At 42.0% G+C, this 19,718-nt stretch overlaps 1 protein-coding gene across 1 annotated transcript in view; it reads left to right on the top strand.

Moving 5' to 3' along the window:
* Positions 1 to 19,718, top strand: part of DOCK7 (dedicator of cytokinesis 7) — a 110,810-nt gene that overhangs the window by 72,742 nt on the left and 18,350 nt on the right. Inside the window, exons 23-38 of the mRNA XM_067301344.1 lie at positions 237 to 326; positions 1,333 to 1,428; positions 1,553 to 1,693; positions 1,867 to 1,980; positions 2,937 to 3,107; positions 3,786 to 3,925; positions 7,787 to 7,956; positions 8,782 to 8,936; positions 9,985 to 10,167; positions 10,633 to 10,768; positions 11,998 to 12,094; positions 14,518 to 14,614; positions 15,758 to 15,892; positions 16,571 to 16,723; positions 18,048 to 18,206; positions 18,471 to 18,571. Of these exons, the coding sequence (XP_067157445.1) occupies positions 237 to 326; positions 1,333 to 1,428; positions 1,553 to 1,693; positions 1,867 to 1,980; positions 2,937 to 3,107; positions 3,786 to 3,925; positions 7,787 to 7,956; positions 8,782 to 8,936; positions 9,985 to 10,167; positions 10,633 to 10,768; positions 11,998 to 12,094; positions 14,518 to 14,614; positions 15,758 to 15,892; positions 16,571 to 16,723; positions 18,048 to 18,206; positions 18,471 to 18,571 (2,138 nt within the window). The remainder of the gene's footprint in view (positions 1 to 236; positions 327 to 1,332; positions 1,429 to 1,552; positions 1,694 to 1,866; positions 1,981 to 2,936; positions 3,108 to 3,785; positions 3,926 to 7,786; positions 7,957 to 8,781; positions 8,937 to 9,984; positions 10,168 to 10,632; positions 10,769 to 11,997; positions 12,095 to 14,517; positions 14,615 to 15,757; positions 15,893 to 16,570; positions 16,724 to 18,047; positions 18,207 to 18,470; positions 18,572 to 19,718) is intronic.

Here is a 19,718-nt window from a genome sequence, read left to right as displayed (position 1 = left end):
AGAACATGCAGCTATTTAAAGAGCTTATATGTTTTAAAACAATAAAAAGTGTTGTCATTTTGTTTAAACCTGATCTATGAATGAATAAGAGTTTGAGAATGCATAAAAAGGTGTAAAGACAGTAAAAGCCTACAGTTGGAACAGTATTTTGTAAACGTACATTGTCCTTGAGCTGCAAAACCCATCCACGGCAAACTTTAATGTCCTGTCATCATTCATTCATCTCCACTCCGTAGGCTACCGATCGAAGTTGTAATCGTATGTCTTCGCACACTGAGACGTCAAGTTTCTTACAAACATTAACAGGACGATTACCAACTAAAAAGGTAGATTTCAGTGAAGACAATTGATATTGTGGGGCAGGGAGGTCAAGTTATTCTAAAACCATGATGCAAACTATTCTTTTATTTATAGCCTGATTTTTTCCAAGGTCATTAGGAACTGCTACTGCTGCTGAGCACCTCTGAATATCTAGGCTGTAGTGAATATGAAATATTCTGACAAAGTTGAATTGGGAAGAATAAAATGATCAGGGTTAGCTTGTGTGGTTTAATGTCCATACTGTTTGGAACCAATTTATTACTGGCTTTCAAAAAATATGAATAGCACTGTCTAGACATGTAAGTAATACACTCTTGTGTGCAAAATTATAATGCATTAGATGGTTAGCGTTACAGATATGTTCTGACCTCAGTTATACAGGTGTTAATCTGCTCCAGGAAGTGAATGGGAGTTACTTTGAAAGTACACTCTCTTAAACAAGATGAGATTCTACTAAACAAAAGCAGAAAGACAAAATGTCTTGACTTTTTGAATAACAAAAATGTGATCACTGACAACTTAAGTCTGTGGTTTGGTTTTCCTGGGAAAAGAAATCCAGAAACTGGTTCTTATCCCCACCTTTCTTTCCTACTGTTTTAAGTCCTTTTTGACAGTAAACGTATCCTTGTACAAATCGCTTTATATGTCCACTTTTTACTCCTTTTTCCTGCAAAAATCAGACCAGGCAGAAAGGTAGACTTTTAAAATAAACTCATTTGAGCACCAAACTTTTTTTTGGGGGTGGGTGGAAAATTCTTTTGATGCTTGAAATTCAATTTTGGAGCAAGATTCTGTGAAGCATTTCTCACATCACATATCATAACATTGTCCTTCATTGTTAGTTGGGGGTTTCTTTAAGAGAGTCACCACTGCTGTCATGTTCCTACTTATTATTTTGCTTAACCTCATTATTTGCCATACTTTCCATGGACTGAGCTACCATTTCTCATGCAGACTATTTTTGTGAGCTGATTTGAGACTCAGGCTAACTCTGAATTTGAATCCATGTAGCTTTTTCACGAAGAGCTGGCCTTACAGTGGGTCGTGTGCAGTGGGAGTGTGCGGGAGGCAGCCCTACAGCAGGCCTGGTTCTTCTTTGAACTGATGGTGAGCAAACTGGAAACACCTTGCTTATGGTCTTAAAATTCAGTTTAAAACACAGTGGCAACAACTGTGCTTCCCTTCCCCTTCATTTCCACAAGTGACACTATTGTAATTTATATTTCTATAGGTGAAGAGCATGGTGCATCATTTGTATTTTGCTGACAAACTGGATGCTCCAAGAAAGAATCGTTTTCCTGAGCGTTTCATGGATGATGTAACTGCTTTGGTCAGCACAATTGCCGGTGATATAGTCTCTCGGTTTCAGAAGGTAATAACCAACAATTAAACTTAACCCAGGTCACAGCTCAGGCACCAGAGCTCCAGCATCTTGTGCACTGGTGCCTAGGCCAAGATTTGTCATTTGAACCTTTTTAGTATTACCATATTACCATACAATGTTCTTTTCATTTTCTTTCCTGTTTTTCTCTTCCTTCTCTCTAGGATACAGAAATGGTTGAAAGGCTCAACACCAGTCTTGCATTTTTCCTCAATGATCTGTTGTCTATCATGGACAGAGGGTTTGTCTTTGTCCTTATTAAGACCTGCTACAAACAGGTGAATGCAGATAAATGTCGTGAATTAGCTGTGAGCCATAGCATAGCCTGTTTCTGTAACTTCCTTTGGACAGGCAGTAAAGTAGGGACAGAATTCTGCTATCCAGGTCTTTTTATAGGGAGCATGGTGTTCTCAGCAGTGATTTAGCATTTATGCCCCTCTGATTACACCCTTATACGTGAATTAGGAGTAATTCCTTTGAAGCGAATGGACATGCCATGGGAAGGAAAAAATTTTCCCTCTGCTCATCACATTTCGAAGAGTAATTGAACCAAAAGTTAGAAGGAGGTTGTGTGGGGGAGCTCAAACTGTCATGATTTGTCAGTGGGTCTCTCTCTGTATGATCATATTGATCACCAAGCCCCTTCCATCCTGAGCAGGCAACAGCAAGGTCTCCTTTCCCATGAGGAGAGTTTCTACATTATGCCTTGAAGGCTTCTTTGCAGCACTGTAGCAGAGGAACCACCCTGAACCACAAAGTTTTGTTTTGATTCTGCTATAGAGTCTAGCATTTTTTAGTAAGGGGCAAGAACAGCAATAACCTTTGAACTTTGTTGCCTACTGTATGATTAGCTAACCTGCATCTTTGGCCTGTTAACCCATCACAAAGTGTACAGTCCTGATTCTCACAACTCCCTGCTGAAATCAATAGGACATAGATATTGTGTGTCAAGTACATGGTTCTTAATTTGCTTGTGTAAATATGGCTGTTACATACTTCTTGTATTGATATAAGTGCTGGTGGTTGGGATGTGTATGGCTCCTGCTCATTGAAAATATAATCTGTAGCACAAAGAAGTAATGTGTATATGATTATTTAATGACATCAGACTCTCTAGTTTGAGTATTGTTGCTGTGGAAGAGCTTTTTGAGAGCAGTGATGGGACAGGGGGGCTGGTGCTGCATTTATAATGTGTTTTGGTGCTAATTGGAGTATTATGGATTGAACTTGCCAGGTGTCTTCAAAGCTCTATTCCTTAACAAACCCAAGTAACCTGGCGTCTTTGAGACTGGACTTCCTTCGCATCATCTGCAGCCATGAGCACTATGTCACCTTGAATTTGCCCTGCAGCTTGCTCACACCGCCTGCATCTCCATCACCATCTGTGTCTTCAGCAACTTCTCAGGTACTCTGTGACAAGGATTTTATGTGGAAATGCAAGTTGAGCTTTGTTCTGAGGCTTAAATCTTATGAGGCCTCTCTTACTGTTGAAAAAAGAAGGCCAGTATCCTTTTTGTAGTGTCCACACATCCTTCTATCCCTGGGACCCAGTCCCCTCCCATATTGGACAAGTGCATGAACGTAAATGAGGCATTATAGAAAAGGCTTTGACCAGTTTTACCCTTTTCTCACAAAACAAGGTGCTTTCTCCCTGCAGTAGGTTAGTCCTAGTCTGCTCAGAAAAGGTAATTTGAATTAACAAGTGTATCATTCAAGTGGATTAATTAGTTCCAAAATTAAATAAATTAAATCAAATTAAAGCCATCTTAAGCCTGAATAACAGCATCCATACCCGTGTTAAAAGTTTAACTAATCCACTTTTAAAGGTTATTTGGCTTAACTTCCCTAAGTACTCCCCTGTCGGTGAGAAGGTAATAATGACAAACAGAATTAATGGAAGAGTTAGTAAGCGTGTGTGTAACGTAAGCAGATGTGCCTACATTCAAAGAAAAGAGGGAAAAAGTAATTTACATGAGATTTTCTCTAATTCTGGACAGCGCTTCTACAGTATTTTATAAGCTTTAATTCTCTGTGTTCTCAGGGACCTCATTATACAACTTCTGAAACTTGATTTTTTTCACAGAGTTCTGGGTTCTCCACAAACGTCCAAGACCAGAAGATTGCAAATATGTTTGAATTGTCTGTGCCTTTCCGCCAACAGCATTACTTGGCTGGGCTTGTTTTAACAGAACTGGCTGTCATTTTAGATCCTGATGCAGAAGGGTAAATCTTTACATTTTTTTTCCCCAAGCATTTTCTGTAATTCCAAGTAAATGGTGGATGCCAAGCAAGTTCTACACTGTGGCCAGAGTTGCTTTAAATTTATAAGCTGAGAAGTTAAGAAACTGGTTCTATAACTTCAGGAATCCTCTTCTCTCCCTGTCCCTTGTATTTCTTACTTCCTTAGCCCTGACTGTATAAATGTGATTCCAGTTGCATTTTTCCAGCTGAGAAGGAAGGGAAGAGATTCCTGTTGAAGCCCCCAGCTGACTACCCGGGCATCTCTGGAGCTCTAACAGGAAAATAGCATTTCTCAATTGTAACAAGAAAATATTTTTCAACATTAAGGAATTCTTTGTTGCTGGTGGGGTTTTAAATGTTATAATGCATTCCTCCTGGGGTCCTCCCAGCTTTTTAGAAACATAAATTATGTGTTGATGAGGCTTCTATGGGTGACATGAATAGAGTCAAGCATGCAGAGTTTGTGGATGACCTGCCCAGCCTGTGCAGCAAATAATTTTGAAGTAGGAATTTGGCTTGTAGTTCTGACATCCAGTCTGTTACTTGTGTTATTTAGGGCTGTATTCTGTCTTACCCTTTTAAAATGCATTTCAGTGGAAATTATTGATTTCTTCTACTTTCCTAAGTTGTCCCAAAGGCATTTTTCTAAGGACGGCCTCAGAAATAGCAGCAGAGTCGACAAATGCTGACGATTCATAGATAATTCTACCCCTTTAGAGATGCCAGGAGTGTGGATTTCCATTAATTGTTTCCTGTTGGAAAAGAAAGTGATGCCATGAATTGAAATATTTTCTTTTATATGTATATAACACACTATAATCCCATTTCTTTGGTCAGAAACAGAAAAAGCAACAAATCTTTGCCCATGCACACTGTCTGCAGAAGTCCCTTCTGTAGCATAGCCACATCCTGCTCACTAGTTAGAAATCGGATTCTATCTCTCATCATATTTGCTCCTGTTCTTCACATTTTGTGTTCTCACCTAACCTGCCTCCTGAGCTCTCCCCTGGATCTGGGTGGTAATTTGTGCCCAGCTGCACAGAGGAACTGTCAGTGTGGTCTTACTAGTGTCCACTGAAGACAGCTCCTCTCTCAAACCCTGACTAGACAAAGAAAGCCTGCTGAATTCTTTGATACCAGTTCAGCTCTGGAGATAAATTGTAATTAAAGCTCCTGAATTTTGTTTGAGACCTTTAGCCTTGTACCTGTCATGCATTTATTTGTTATGATTTTGCAGAATAACCTCTCAGTTGCAGCTCATTAACTGTTCTCAGGCCTCAGCCTTCTACCTTTGCCTATGTAGAGATGTTTTTGGAGGATAGCAGCAGAAATTCAAAGGTTATTTGGAATTGGTACCCTGCCCTATGTGTGTGTGGCTCCATTCTTGCCAAGTACATGTGATAATCTCAGCCAGGGATGTACCTTTGGGATTGATCAGAATTGCAACGGAAAGAGAAAGTAGAGTGGGAATTAATTACACGTAAGTGTTTGAGCCTCAGAATTGAAATCTGCTTGGGTCCAATAGATCCACCATGTAAAATAAACCACTGTGTTCAGATCTGCTCTTTCCTGCCTGTGAAGAGTTTTCAAGGTCGGACAGAATCTTTAGCAGATCATTAGTAGAGGACTCAGAGATGCTTGTTATTAAAATGTTTTCACCACCATGTTTCCCTTTGGAAAAAACTTCTTCCTAGTTGCATAGTCCTGCAGCAGGAGTGAGGAAGGATACCTGTCTAATTGTTTATTGTCAGAGGTTTACCCGACGTCTTGATAGGTGATACAGAGTCTTGAGACTTTAATTTTTTTCTCTTCTTGCTCTCTTTTGTTCCATTAGCAGAATATCTTGAATTTTAGCTCACACATTTTACAAGACCTATTTGGATTCCATTGGAAATTTTGTGAAGAAAAATTTTTAGCAAAGAAAAGACTTTGCAATACTCTAGTGTCTAAAGGTGGTGCTTTAGTTAGATTCCCCTGTGCTAGGTGCTGCACACAATAAATGACAGTCTTCCTCAAAAGCACTTGATGTCTGAAAGATGAGTCAACATGTGGATGAAACAAGCAAGTTGAATTTGGCAGTTGGAGAAATGAGGAGCAAAGAATGAGTCCAAGCAACTCTATCCTTAACAGACTGTCTCAGCAAACAATGCTGTGATGTTTTGATTATTAACCAGTAATAATTTTATTGCTCATTTCATAATTTCCGTGTTGCCCATATTGACTGCTGTTACAGAACACAAGTGAGAAAATCAGAATTTAGCCCTCATATTCATTGTCAAAAGTCAGTATTCCAGAAGTGTGCAGTGTTGACACAAGTTCATGCCAGGGCTGAGGTAAAAATGAGACTAGTTGGAGGGCAGCAAGATCGATTCATTGTATCATCAGCCAAAAAGACTAGGGGGTCATGTTTTCTCCTCTCTGATATAGGTCCATCTGCCACGGTACCTGCTCTGTTCTGGAAAATGTGCAAAGAAGCCCATGTAGCCCTAGGTTTTAACTACACTGCTTTGTAAGGCCTGCCACACAGTTCCTTTTAAACTTACAAACCCAGCTTAAATGCCTCTCCTTCAAAACACTACAAGGGCTTTCCTTGAACCTTAATTTGAATGAGCCAGTCATGTAATTCAGCATTTCATTCCTAGTTGTTTAGTGTCTCATTGATAATATAAACCAGCAAATGTGGGATCTCATTACAGCCTCATTAAAAATATGGAAAAGAAGTGTAGCTACAACTATCTAATGTCCTCCTAACCTGTACTGGTATCTCTGTAATCATTTTAAACCCCTTGACAATCCAGTCAAAAACTCTCACCTTTTTTTAACCAAAACTCAACTCTACTTTTCAGGTAAAGTGGATACTGCCTGAAAATCAGCACTTGTTTTAATACCTCAGGTCTGAACACTGAAGCTTATGTTTTGCTAATGCATAATGTATGAGCTTCCTTGGCTGCTTCATGCATGGGGTAAAGTTGTCTTATTGGACTGGTTTGCCTGCAGAAGCAAATAGTTATAGACATACATGCTATTTGCTCTGTGAGAGTTTTGCCTCTGTGTGGTGGCTGAGGGAATTGAAAGGGGCAGAGTGAGCTCTTGGGAGACTCAGAGTTTGTGTTTTTAAGACATGAGCACGGAATAGGCTCAAGCAAGGTGCCCTGCGAAAGAGAATAGTGTTTGGGCTCTGCCATCTCCTGCATCTTCATAATGAAGGAGGCCTTTTTTTTTTTTTTTCCCCTCTGCCCCTCCATTTCTTTGAAATTTTATAATTAGAAATATTGATCTGTAGTCTACTGTTGTGGTTGAATAACTGCATGGGGGTTCAGGGAAGTGGAGTAGAAACTTCCTGATGATTTGATAAAAGGGATGTTCTGTCTTAAGAGACTGTTGCTCTCTGTAGATAGTGTTAGATAGAAACAAAAAGGAATTCTGTGAATAGTTTCACTAAACCCACTGTCCTCTCAAGTTTCTCTTCCTGTCTTCCATATTCCCCAAGTTCTCCTAAACGTTCTTCAGTAGACTTGATAATTCAGCGTACCAGGAGTTGGGGCTTTGTTCTTGAATTGAAAACGTGAGAGCCTTCACATTATATTGGGTCTGATTATGCACATCAGCAAAAGATTTTTGTACATTTTATATGGTATAGTCAAAATTACTCCTGAGCTGCAGGCCAGTTTGTAAAAGCCAGCCATTTGTAAAATCCGTGGGAGAGCAAAGAATACTGTGTAATGACAGTTTATGTCAAGTTAAAAATAAAAGCCAGGATTTTTTTTGAAGCCACTTAGTTACAAAGTATCGTTTGCTTTGAAGATATTAACTAATCTGTGTGACCCAACTCTCTTTTAACAGTTTATTTGGATTGCATAAGAAGGTCATCAATATGGTACACAATTTACTGTCCAGCCACGACTCGGATCCGCGGTACTCTGACCCACAGGTAAAGGCCCGGGTGGCTATGCTGTATCTACCTCTGATTGGCGTGATCATGGAAACCGTGCCTCAGCTTTATGATTTTACAGGTATTTTAAGTTCCATGCTTTGAGTGTATTTTCAGTTGCTCGCAAGATTTGGTTGCTTTTGTTCTAAAATTGAACAACCAAACCCTTTACTGTTGGATGGGATTGTTACTATTTTTGAAGTGTGGTAACTTTGACATGTTTTCACATCCATTTCCTAAACTGCATGTGCAAAATGTATCCTCAATAACTCTAACAGTCAAAAGCTGCATTTGCCCACTTGTTTGCATGAAGTGAAAAATGAGCATTGCATTTTAGTTTACTTTTGGCTGGTGAATGTATATGCCTAGTCAGCTTCCCTCTATGTCTCTGACCTGTTTTAAAAATCGTCCCATATACTGTACAATTTCCATAACAATTCCAAAGGATAAGCAAAGTACCTCTTCTTCCTTTTAGTATGTGATTTATCAGCAGTGGTTTTCAGGTCTGCTGTACACAGTGTCCTGAAGAGCAATGGACATGGGTTATTTCATATCAGGGCAAGGGAATCATCTGAAACAGTTTGGAATTTGGAGTCTTCCTCTGAGTCTTTTGAGTTCAATGAAATGCTAAAGCTCCAAGGAAAGATTTGGGGTTGACTATTCAAAGCAGGGTAAGGTCAGAAGGATTCTAGATACTGAGGTGGTTTAGGTCACTTTTGAAAGTTGTTACTGTTGCTTTGCATAACTTCAAATAATAGTCAGTTCTGTTTACTTGCAGGACCATGAGAGTGTGATGTTTTTTAGTTTGCATTCCCAGACAATTCAATGAAGTTAGCACTGTGGAGGGAGGCTGGGGAGAGAAACTTTGAATTTGGGGATTAACTGGGATGCATGTGTTTCTCGGCAGAGAGTCACAATCAGCGAGGGAGGCCAAGCTGCGTCGCTGCTGATGATTATGAAAGCGAGGGTGGAAGCATGATAAGCCAGACAGTTGCCATGGCCATTGCAGGAACATCGGTCCCTCAGCTCACCCGGCCCAGCAGTTTTCTACTCACCTCATCGGTACAAAGCTATCCCTCCCTATTCCTTGACCCGCAGCCTGTGTCAATAAGCAAATATTTACACGTGCACGCCCTGTAGGACTGATCAGTGAGCAGTAGGGACTGATATCAGTTTGCAGCTGGGTTTTGCACAGGGAGGCAGAGGGTGAAAAACAAGGTGGAACAGATCACATTTGCATGGGGTTGTGCCTGTCTTTGAGGGAGTATAATAAAATGCCAAAGAGGGATAAAAATCAACAAAGCTCAGAAAATGGAAGAATTCTCTTTCCTGATAAAGATTCTGTCTTTTTCTGAAACAAATCTGATAAAAGTTCTGTGAAGTGCAATAGTCATTATAGGTTCTAAGCCCTAGGCAAAGATTCCTATCACATCTAAATCCCACGTGGCTGAAAACATAAATGGGCCATTTCCCTTGCTCTCTGTGCCAGGGAGGGAATCCCCCTGATTCTAGTAGCAGGCAGACCCTTCCTTCACTCCCTCCTCCTCCCTTTACTCCCACATCAGGACCCCATTTTTCTGGGTATTACATGCACTCAAAGTGAGACACTGATCTAGATGAGACCTAAGTACATACATGAGAGAAATGAACTTGGACAAAAGAGAGGACAATGGCACAGAGACAAAGGTATCAGAACGTATACAAAACTCCGCTGGTGGGACTCCCGTCCAATTTTCCTTTCTTTCTATCAATGAATGGAGCCCTTCTGCTTAACTGTTAACTTGCATGGAAGTTATTAAAGTCATTCTGGGGAAGTGAGTCTTTGCTGGTTGAAAAGAAAGTCATTCATGTAACACGATGAGTTTGGTTTCAGATGTATTGCTTCAGCTTTATTCTTGTGGCTTGAGTGTCTGTGTTCTCCACTGAGCTGTTGGGCCAGTAAAGAGAAATGTATGTCTCCTGATTGTTGGTAAAAATATCTATTCACCTTCTATTCCTATTTGGTAATTACTTAGCCCAGGGTGGTAACTGATGCAGATCTTTTTAGTGATGTTTGAAGTGTCTGAGCATGAAACCTGGTGTAACTAACTGTCTTGACCTGTCTGTTCAGAGTGGAAGGCAGCACTCCACCTTCTCAACAGAGTCCAGCCGTAGCCTCTTGATCTGTCTCTTGTGGGTGCTCAAAAATGCAGATGAAAGTGTCCTGCAGAAATGGTTCACAGACCTGTCAGTGCTGCAGCTCAATCGCCTGCTGGATTTGCTTTATCTCTGCGTATCCTGCTTTGAGTACAAGGTACTGCTGTATTGTTTAAATCTCCTGAAAGTCCTTCTAGAGCATGCAGGGGAACTTTGCACTCCCATCCTTTACGCAACTCCGAAAAGGCATTTCCTGCTCTCTCCTAAGTATTTCTTGTATTCATAATCCTGAGGCTACACATTTCTCTGTGAGATCTCTAGCCTTCTTCCACATATATTTAGCAATGCAAGTGACTGTGCCTCCTTTCACTTCTTAAGCAGTATGTGCCACTTGCCACTCACCTGAGAACTGCTGCAGGAAGTGGGGGCAGTTCTTGGACATTTTTGCTTACTCTCAACAGAATGGTACTGGAATCTGGGTAGATTAGCTAGCTAGCAGCTAAACCTATATTCCTTTCATGCCATATGTCTTCATACAGAAAAGATATTTTCACTTATTAATGCTCTGAATATATCTCAGTTTGAAAGAATCTTCCATCATTATCTCATTTGAAACTTGCAGGGCAAGAAAGTGTTTGAAAGAATGAACAGTCTGACATTCAAGAAGTCGAAGGATATGAGAGCCAAACTTGAAGAAGCTATTTTGGGAAGCATAGGAGCAAGGCAGGAAATGGTCCGAAGAAGTAGAGGACAGCTAGGTAAGTAAAGATGTATTCTGTGCTGGCCCCTTTTTCAAAAAACTACTGCTCCCATCCCCAGTGAGTACTTGCACCCTTCTGTGGTGTGGGATACTACACATCAAGCGCTCCAGACAAAGAGCCCCCAAGGAAAAAGCTATTTGCAGTTTTGCAGCATGCTTCACTGGTTCTATAAAATCTCTACACCTTTCCCAATTTCCATCAACAGGCAGTTTATTTGTTACTTGACTGCTTTGGTGTATATGTGGTCACATCTTATTTATGGGACCTTCTTGCCTGAACTTCTTCCAGTGTAGCGTCTTTCAGGGCCACCTTCTAGCATGTCCTGTGCAAAGGTCAGAGTGGAAGAAAAACCTGTCTGGTCTTGCTTTTGATCAGTCTGAAAATGCCTGAATGCTTCTGCTAAAATAATGCTTGAAATAGCCGGCAGTTTGGGTAACACGCGCCCCCTTGTGATGACTTTTGTTGTTTATTTCTTTTGAGAGTGAGGTTGGAAGTGATTAAGACAGGAATTAGGAAAACTGGGTTTGGTCTCCTATTCTGCCACAGGCTTCTTCATACATGTAAACCAGTAATTGTGGGCTAAGTTGAATAGATATTTAGAGGTATGCCTCTAAATTAATGAATTATTTAAGAGAGAGATGGGAACCTTTTTTATTTTTTTATCTGGCCTCAGTGCTTCAATTACTGATCTGGGAAATTGCATAGTGAAATTCCCCTGCCCTCCCAGGAGTGAGAATAAAGATGTAAAAGACTGTGAGGGGGGAAAGAGGGTCTCAGTACCACCTACAGAACATCACTGCATCTCAGTTGAAGACAGCAATATCAGACTGCCAAGGGTTGCCAGACTCAGGCTCCTTATCTAGTCCAAGGAAGGCTGGACGGGTGCTTCTCGTAGCATCCCTGGTAACTACCTCCCTGATTTGAGTATCTCAGCTGCCTCTCTCTGTTAGCTCTGTAGTGAGCTGGCATGTGGCAGCACATGAAATGGGCTGTGTTGTTCATGACTCTCTTGGATGAAAACTACTGCAGTGTAAGGCACCACTCATGTCACTCTCAGCAATGATAGAATTAGGGACCGTATAAAGATTTTGGGTGACTGCCACAGCCCTTGGGCTCTAAGGAGTCATGGCTTGCTGTCACTTCTCACTTGTGAACAAATCTAGAATAGCCACCCATGCAAAAAACTAACAGTAGGTGACTGCTGTTATTTTAATATTATCCTGCAGAGAGAAGTCCTTCCGGAAGCGCATTTGGAAGTCAAGAGAATTTGAGATGGAGAAAGGATATGACTCACTGGCGTCAAAACACAGAAAAGCTTGACAAGTAACTTTGCCTTATCCTTCTACATTAACAATGTCACAGTTCCTCTAAGAACTCAGGGTCTCTCTCCCCATAGCAGGTCAATGGCAGCAGTCCACTTGCGCCTCGTGTGAGCGGGTTTGGGCCCTCAGCTGGAACAGAGCTGGCTGTGTGCAAATAGCTTTCAGTCTGGCACTGCCTGTCTAACTCTTTGCTTTTCCACTTTATCTTGCTTCCTTGGTATTTTGAAATGAGTTTTAGAGCCTTCTTAAAACCCTGTAGAAAGCTGTAATTTAGAGAGAAGATCCATTATCAGTATTTACAGATAGCATATATATCTCATGTCATATTTCCTTTATTCCATAAGAGCATTCTGGAGTTGTCAAAGCTTGCTTTCCTTTCCTGTCCTAATCCATCACTTTGATTATTTTTCCACATGTGCTGTGCTTTTAGAAGCCACAAACCAGCCAGGTACTGTAGCATTGGTGTGCAGCTCTTATAAATTGCCATTTTGTACATATGTAGACTCAATCATCACAGCAGTATTTGTGATGCTTGGCAGAATTTTTCAGTGTGTGTGCGCAACTGGTTGGAATGAGCTCTTTTTGCTTATTACACCCCTTTCCTTTAAAATTCCCTCTCTTGTTGTGGTTTAATCTGGAAGGCTTAGGAGTTGTGTTCAGGCTTCGCTATGCACGTTTTCTGTTTTCTTAAATTGCAACCTGCAGTCTCCATCCTCCCAGCAAAAGAATTGTTCCTAATCCTAGGGAAGCAAACTCAGCCCAAGTGAAGCTCTGAAGAAACTGGGGAATGGGGTCCTCAGAGCCTGGACGGAGGGCAGGCCAAATTTCAGTCATGAAGACAAACTGACGCCTCCTGGAGTTGAAAGTACATCTTCACAGCTTCTAATTGCTTTGTCCAACCCAAGAATGTAATCTCTTGTTATGTCAGGTAGTGATGTTTTATTCAGGACTCTGGTCCTGTTCAGGCACTGGGAAGGCCAAATAACCAGTGTGTTTTGACCTACTGATAAAGTGATGTAGGTACAAATTTCTCCGTGCTACAACTCCAGACCTCTGTGGACAGAGTTACATCAGATTAAAATCTGACCTGCAGGACTCATCACTTCACTGTTGGCTCTTGGTCCAGGCCCTCTTTTCTCCGCGGAAGGACCTCACGTACATGTTAAACAGCTGTGGAATACTGTGACGGTCAAAGGATGATCTCTCCCCCACAAAATAATGTGTTCAAATAACTGCACAAACCTGCTCCTTAACCTGTATTTGCTCATTCTGAGCCTCGGTCCATCACGCACACCTCCTACTGGTAGCCATGGTGCTGCAAATACCATAGATAGAGTCTGACCCTTTGAAATCTAGTGTTAGGAGAGCTATTTTATGAGAAATTAAGCAAGACTGTTGTTTCACACTGAGAATTCTGCACAGCTAAATGCAGATGGCATTACTTTATGTAGAGCAAGGGCCCAAGCCTTCATATTCTGGAGATTTAAGAGTAGGCAATAAGAGTGTGGCCCAGCTCCCACAGCAAGCAGCGTGCGTGGGGAGTGGAGAAGTTGCTGCAACAGAGGTTCCAGGAACACTTCCAGCCAAGTCAGTCACTATCCCATATGCTGCGTGTTTTGCTTCGATTCAGTTTGCGTGGGTCACACCTCAAGTGTGATTTGGCCTGGCATAAGTATGCCAGAGATGGCACCTGTGTAGGGCAAGCTGTTGTTGGGTGCTTCAGATATACTACTGGATCTTTGCCAAATGTGCATATTTCACTGAAGTGAAGTGGTTAGCACTGAATTCCTGGGAACACCAGTGTGAGTGGGTGTATGAACTTAATCAGCCTTTCCAGGTTGCTTTCCAAGTGGGTGCTTGGCATTTAAGAGCAAAATTGTGTCGTTTTCTCGGAGAGGAAGCTATTCTACAAAAGCTGTAATATAATGTAATGTAAAAGGACAAAGGTCACATCCTCAGATGATGCACTCTGCACCAGAATCAGTCTAGCTGCCAGGGTTAACAGTGCAAAAATACTAGCTCACGTAGCACCACCTTGTGTCCATAGCCTATAACATAAAACCATATGTTCTGTTCCTGGTTGTGTTGCTGCATGCCTTATGATGCTACTAAACCAGTTTTGAGCTGGACTTTGATGCTAAATTGTTGTTATGTTCCTGGGAGGGTAATGAAGTGTCAAAAAGTGTGGTCCCTCCTGAGCATGATAAACATAAATTGTGTGTAAGTTGGTATATGTAAAAAACAGTTCTTTCTTCTTGTCCTCCTAATGGATGCGTTGAAATATCTTTGTAGTGTTGTCCAGTACTAAACGTGTGCATTGTAACTGGGAGTTTCCTGCTAATGAGAAAATATTTTTGACTGGAGAATATGGGGGCCTACTTCTTAAACAGAATGTAATTTTATTTTTTTCTTTTCTCTGATTAGATCAAGGGCAGAGATAGAACATGAGGCACTTATTGATGGAAATCTTGCAACGGAAGCAAATCTGATTATTTTGGATACATTAGAGATAGTTGTCCAGGTAAGGGTGGTAAAAGAATAGCAGAGATGTTGTAATAGCATTAGAATCACCTGGCCGGGCAGCAGTTTGTTCTTAAAAAAAATCTTCCTGGCTTAACTTAACTGCCTGAATGCTATCAGAAATGTTCAACTGCGCTGCTGCAGAAGAACGGATACCTGACCACAGGATGGATCTTAATGCCTCTCCTAATTGTCAGCTGACAACAATCAGGTTTTATATTACAATAGCTTTCTTCAGTCTTTTTGAAAGTTGTCCCTTTTTGGTAGTGTAAGACATGTTTGTTCATAAAACTCATTAATGAACTGTAAAAATTCCAAAGTCTTGCCCTAGTCTAACTGATTCCTCTAGTTCCTTCCCACGTCTGCCTCAAGTCATTCAATTCCAGGTCAGTCTCCTGTATCTGTAGCTAAATTGCAAGATGCAGGAACGCTTCCAGGCTCCTTTGTCTGGTTGCACACTCCAGCTCTCTCCTCACTCCCTACTGGCAAGTGTGGACACATGCCAGTTTTCTCCTCTGCTTTCGATACAAATGAAACCTGGACACTCAGGCTGGAAGAAGGCAATAGCACACTTACCACATCCAGCCACAGGGAGACCTGGGCCCCCAGAGCACTGCGGCAGGCACCACTACAAAAGCTAGATGCGCCGTGACTAAGGGTCTTTCTGAAGCAAGTGGTGCCTTGCTTCTGCAGCCCAGTCCCCTTTTGCCTCAGTTTGAATGTTAGCAGGGAGGCGCCGCTGCACTTCTCAGATGAAACTTGACTACCCTTGGAGTGAGAGGTTGATCCCCTCCGGGGCTTCAGTGCAGGCAGGGTTTCATTCCAGCTTCCTGACTTTTCCAGGAATCCCAAGAGGTTCACCTTGCACCTGAATAATCCACCCAGAGGCTGCTAAAGTCTCTCGCGCTAACAGAACAAGGTCCCAAAAGGCCAAAACCTCATCAGGTGGACAGCACCATCATTCCATAGGCTTTAGTGCATGTGGTTCCTTCCGAAACCATTCATTCAGTGTTGCGCAGGCCCAGCTAAGTGGGTAGTTTCCCTATGCCAAAGGGTTTTTCAGGCAAAGTTATTCTCTTCCCTTCTCTCTCACCCGGGTGGTTTGGTTTTGCTCATGCGACTCTTGGTTTACTTTTGACTGCAGACTGTTTCTGTGACGGAGTCCAAAGAAAGTATCCTCGGCGGGGTGCTGAAGGTGCTTCTGCACAGCATGGCCTGTAACCAAAGTGCACTTTATCTCCAACACTGCTTCGCCACACAGAGGGCTTTGGTTTCAAAGGTGAATTCTCTGCAGATGCTATAATATATCCTGAGCAGCAGTGATGATTGGGGCTTTTTTCTTTGCATTGGGGTCACTTCACCAAGCACTTATTATTTTGAGCAGTATTAATTTTCAGGAGATGTGGTCTGGGAGTGGATAAAACCTGGCTGGTTTTCATGATCAATATCTGTATTTATGCACTTTGGATTTGACGACTATTTGCAAACCTGTGTGAGTTCCTGTTGGCCAGCTGTGAGCTGGCAAAGGCACCTACCCAATAGAGAACACCCAATAGAGGTGGAATTTAGACTGTATGAATCTCAGTTAAAATGAATTTGTTTTACTGGGCCCATAATTTAAACAATTTCCCTATTTTTGCGGATGTATTGGAAATAGACTTGAAATTTTAAGCCTGAGTTTATGAAACTGAGGTAAATCAGTGTAAGAATGTAGGAGCAAGGCATGTTGGGGTGATGTAAAATGAATTACCTTCTAGTGCTGCCAGTGAGTTTTCTTTTGCCTCACTGAAAATGTGAAGTGATATAAATTAGTGTCATTCCTCTCAAAACAGAGGGGATTAGATTTCCTCTAATGCTAATGTACACTCATTGCAGAGCATTGCCATAGTCTTTTTGTCTTAGTGTCTGTTTCTGGCTGTCCAGGCAGAAGTGGTTTTCTCATGTGCTGTTTTTTCAGTTCCCTGAGCTGCTGTTTGAAGAAGAGACTGAGCAGTGTGCAGATCTGTGCCTGAGGCTCCTGAGACACTGTAGCAGCAGTATCAGCACAATACGGTCACATGCGAGTGCCTCTCTTTACCTTCTGATGAGGCAAAACTTTGAGATTGGGAATGTAAGTATCTTGATGCACTTTACTAGGTTATTACGTGTAAAATGGTTGGGGACTGCTGTATGGAGCGCTGTGTATTCCTAGAGCATTCAAGGCTGCAGGACAGCTTACCATCCAAATAAACATGATGTGCACAGTGAAGAGAAGCACATGTTAGTGACTCTGCCTAGCTCATGATCTTGCTTTACCTCACATTGCTGCTTGGTGGCATAGCAGGAGCATCCAATCTCCAATATCAGAGTCTTAGCTGTATGCCCAGAATCTCTTTGCAGGGCCAGGTACCTCTCACGTCGTTTTATGGAAAGATATAAAGCCCTGCCTGGAACATCCACTGTAAAAGTTTCCAAACTCTTCAGTCAAATGGCTGACTCGTTTACTGCTTCTATTCATGTTGACGTATTTTGGGTGCAGGCCCTATGAGAAGTGACAGGAAACCCTATTGCCCTGGAGAGCATGGCAATAACAACCTCTGTGTTGCCTCTCCAGTCAGAGTCTGTCTGTGTTTTGTGTCTCTGCTGATTTAAGGGACAGTTTGTACTCAGGGGTCTGTTTGGAGGAAGTCCCCTCTGCCCTGCCTACACATATCTCTAGGTGAGAGCAGAAACAGCCACGCAGCCCATCCTGTGGCACAGCTAGTGTGTATGTCTTTTCTGAAAGCACTGTGTTAGTGTAGGTGAGTTAGAGCTACTGGGATTTGTTTTTGCCCAGGTGTTATTTACCTCTAATTAGACCTTAGCTTGATTAAGTCATGTGTACTTCAGATTGTCAGGAAATTTGCCAGCCTTAACTCTTCCAGTTCGTGTTTTACTGGCACCCATGTAGCTGTGTATCGCAAAGTGCTCCCCCAAACATTTTTGTTTACTCTGCTTTGATTAGAGCCCCCCACACTGAGTAGCAGAGCTGCAGGGACCCACTGGTTCTGGACCCAGGGCCTGCTAGCTAATGGAATGACAGCAGCAAGTCAGCAGTGACTGTGGCTTTTAGGCTTGACCAAAGTAAAGCCAAGTGTCTGGAATGAAGGCTATATTCATGAGCAGAAGTTGAGCATCATCCTACTCAGGGTGCTTGAAAAGAGAGCAGGGAGGAGGGAAAATTAAAACTTGTTGCAGGAGAACCTTAACCTGGAACTTAATAATGCTATCATCAGATTATGCAGTCAACAGCACCAGAGATTTAATGTAATCCGAGTTTTCACAGAACTGGGGGTGGAGGGTGGATCAGGTGTCCGTCAGGAGGAGAGTTACAATGACCAGAGCACTGCTGTTGCAGCAGACTGCTGCAGTATCTCCGTGTTGTTGCAATATAATAACAAATTTCTCTGTTGTAGAACTTTGCCAGAGTGAAAATGCAAGTGACCATGTCTCTCTCATCCCTGGTGGGGACATCCCAGAATTTCAATGAGGAATTTTTACGACGTTCCCTGAAAACTATTTTGACATATGCTGAAGAAGATCTGGAACTTAGGGAGACAACATTCCCTGATCAGGTAAGAGAAATACCACAAGAGAGGTGGCATATAGTTCATTATCAAGCTGTTCTTAAACCTCCATCTATAGCTGGGATTTGCATGCATTCCCTGAAAGAGGTGCATAATGTTTTTTTCTGTGACCTAAATATATAAAATTTAGGTCTTCGATTAATGCTGACAACAAGGAGCAAGCACAAAGATTCAGAGCGACTGTGGTCCTAAAATAGCAGTATATAGTTTGGTTCCCACTGACAGTTCCTTAAAGCATTATTTTTGTTACAGGTCCAGGATCTTGTGTTCAACCTCCATATGATCCTCTCTGACACAGTTAAAATGAAGGAGCACCAGGAAGATCCAGAAATGCTGATTGACCTCATGTACAGGTAGAGTTTATAACTGTTGCACTGCAGGGACAGTAGATGTCAGTGCTCCACATGATGTTTGAACGAAGCTTAATACCTGCTGTGCTTCCTGTATTTAGAGCCTGAAATGATGTATTGCTATGAATTTCAATTACTCTTTTTTTTTTTAGTAGCCATTATTTTACTTTGAACTTTAATCTGTTTTCCATTGCCATCACTTGTCATGATTCACATTTCACCTGAAGTCAACAGGGCTACTTGCTTTTTGGATTTGGGCTCAAATGCTGCTCACTTGAGCCCTTATATAGCTTGTTTTTTGAGTAATTACACTGCAGTTCCCAGTCTCAGTGCTCAAGGACCAGTATGCGCAGAGAACAGTATTTCTCAGGCTGTGACTGTACTCTAAGCATCCTCTTGTTCCACAGGCAAGGGCAGGAACAACAGAGCTGCGATTGCTTGCAGCTGTGGCCAGCCAGTCTATGCAAAGGTACCCTGCAGTATCTGCGTTCCTTGTTACTACCAAGGAACTAGTGTAGTCCTTACAGTTTCCTATGTCTGTCTTATTTGAAGGTAGTGTTGATGGGTTTCTTTGGCATTTATCTGGCTTATCTTGGATAAATGTAGTTTCCATTCCTCAGCAGTCTCTGACAGTCTTATCCTCCACCTGAACAGAGACGTCTATGCTTCCCCTGCCTGCGTCAGGGAAGACCTAAGGATCTTCCAGGACCTACTTGCACAAAAGGCTCTTCGGTGATGGTACATATGATGGTCTCCATATGCAAAAAGGATTCCATAGCCATGTTAAGATCCCTAGATAGAAAGTTTGTAAAGCACCAGCCACCAAACTGCATGGTCTTGTCTGCACTAATAGTCCTGAGGGCTTCTTAAAAGGCAAAGATTCTGTCATAAATAGCCTGACAGCTCTGCTCTTATTGTCCCTCACCACTGGCTAGGTGCAGGCTTCCAAGAGGAATATGAGCTCTGATCAAGAGCTTCAGCAGTCGCCCATAAAAGCATTCTGCCAGCACAGGGTAGCTGCAGTTGCTTGCCACCCAGTAACTGGTTCAGAAATTTATACAGTCATTTAGGATAACTTCCCATCTATATAGCTTTTTCTCTCATGTATTTCTGGATAACCTATAGCTGAGGATGGTTGATATTTAAGCAG

The sequence above is a fragment of the Apteryx mantelli genome, chromosome 8 (genome assembly GCF_036417845.1).
Source record: "Apteryx mantelli isolate bAptMan1 chromosome 8, bAptMan1.hap1, whole genome shotgun sequence".
NCBI classification, from domain to species: Eukaryota; Metazoa; Chordata; class Aves; order Apterygiformes; family Apterygidae; genus Apteryx; species Apteryx mantelli.
The sequence above is the reverse complement of the archived record's forward strand: the minus strand, read 5'-3'. Positions and strand labels throughout refer to the sequence as shown.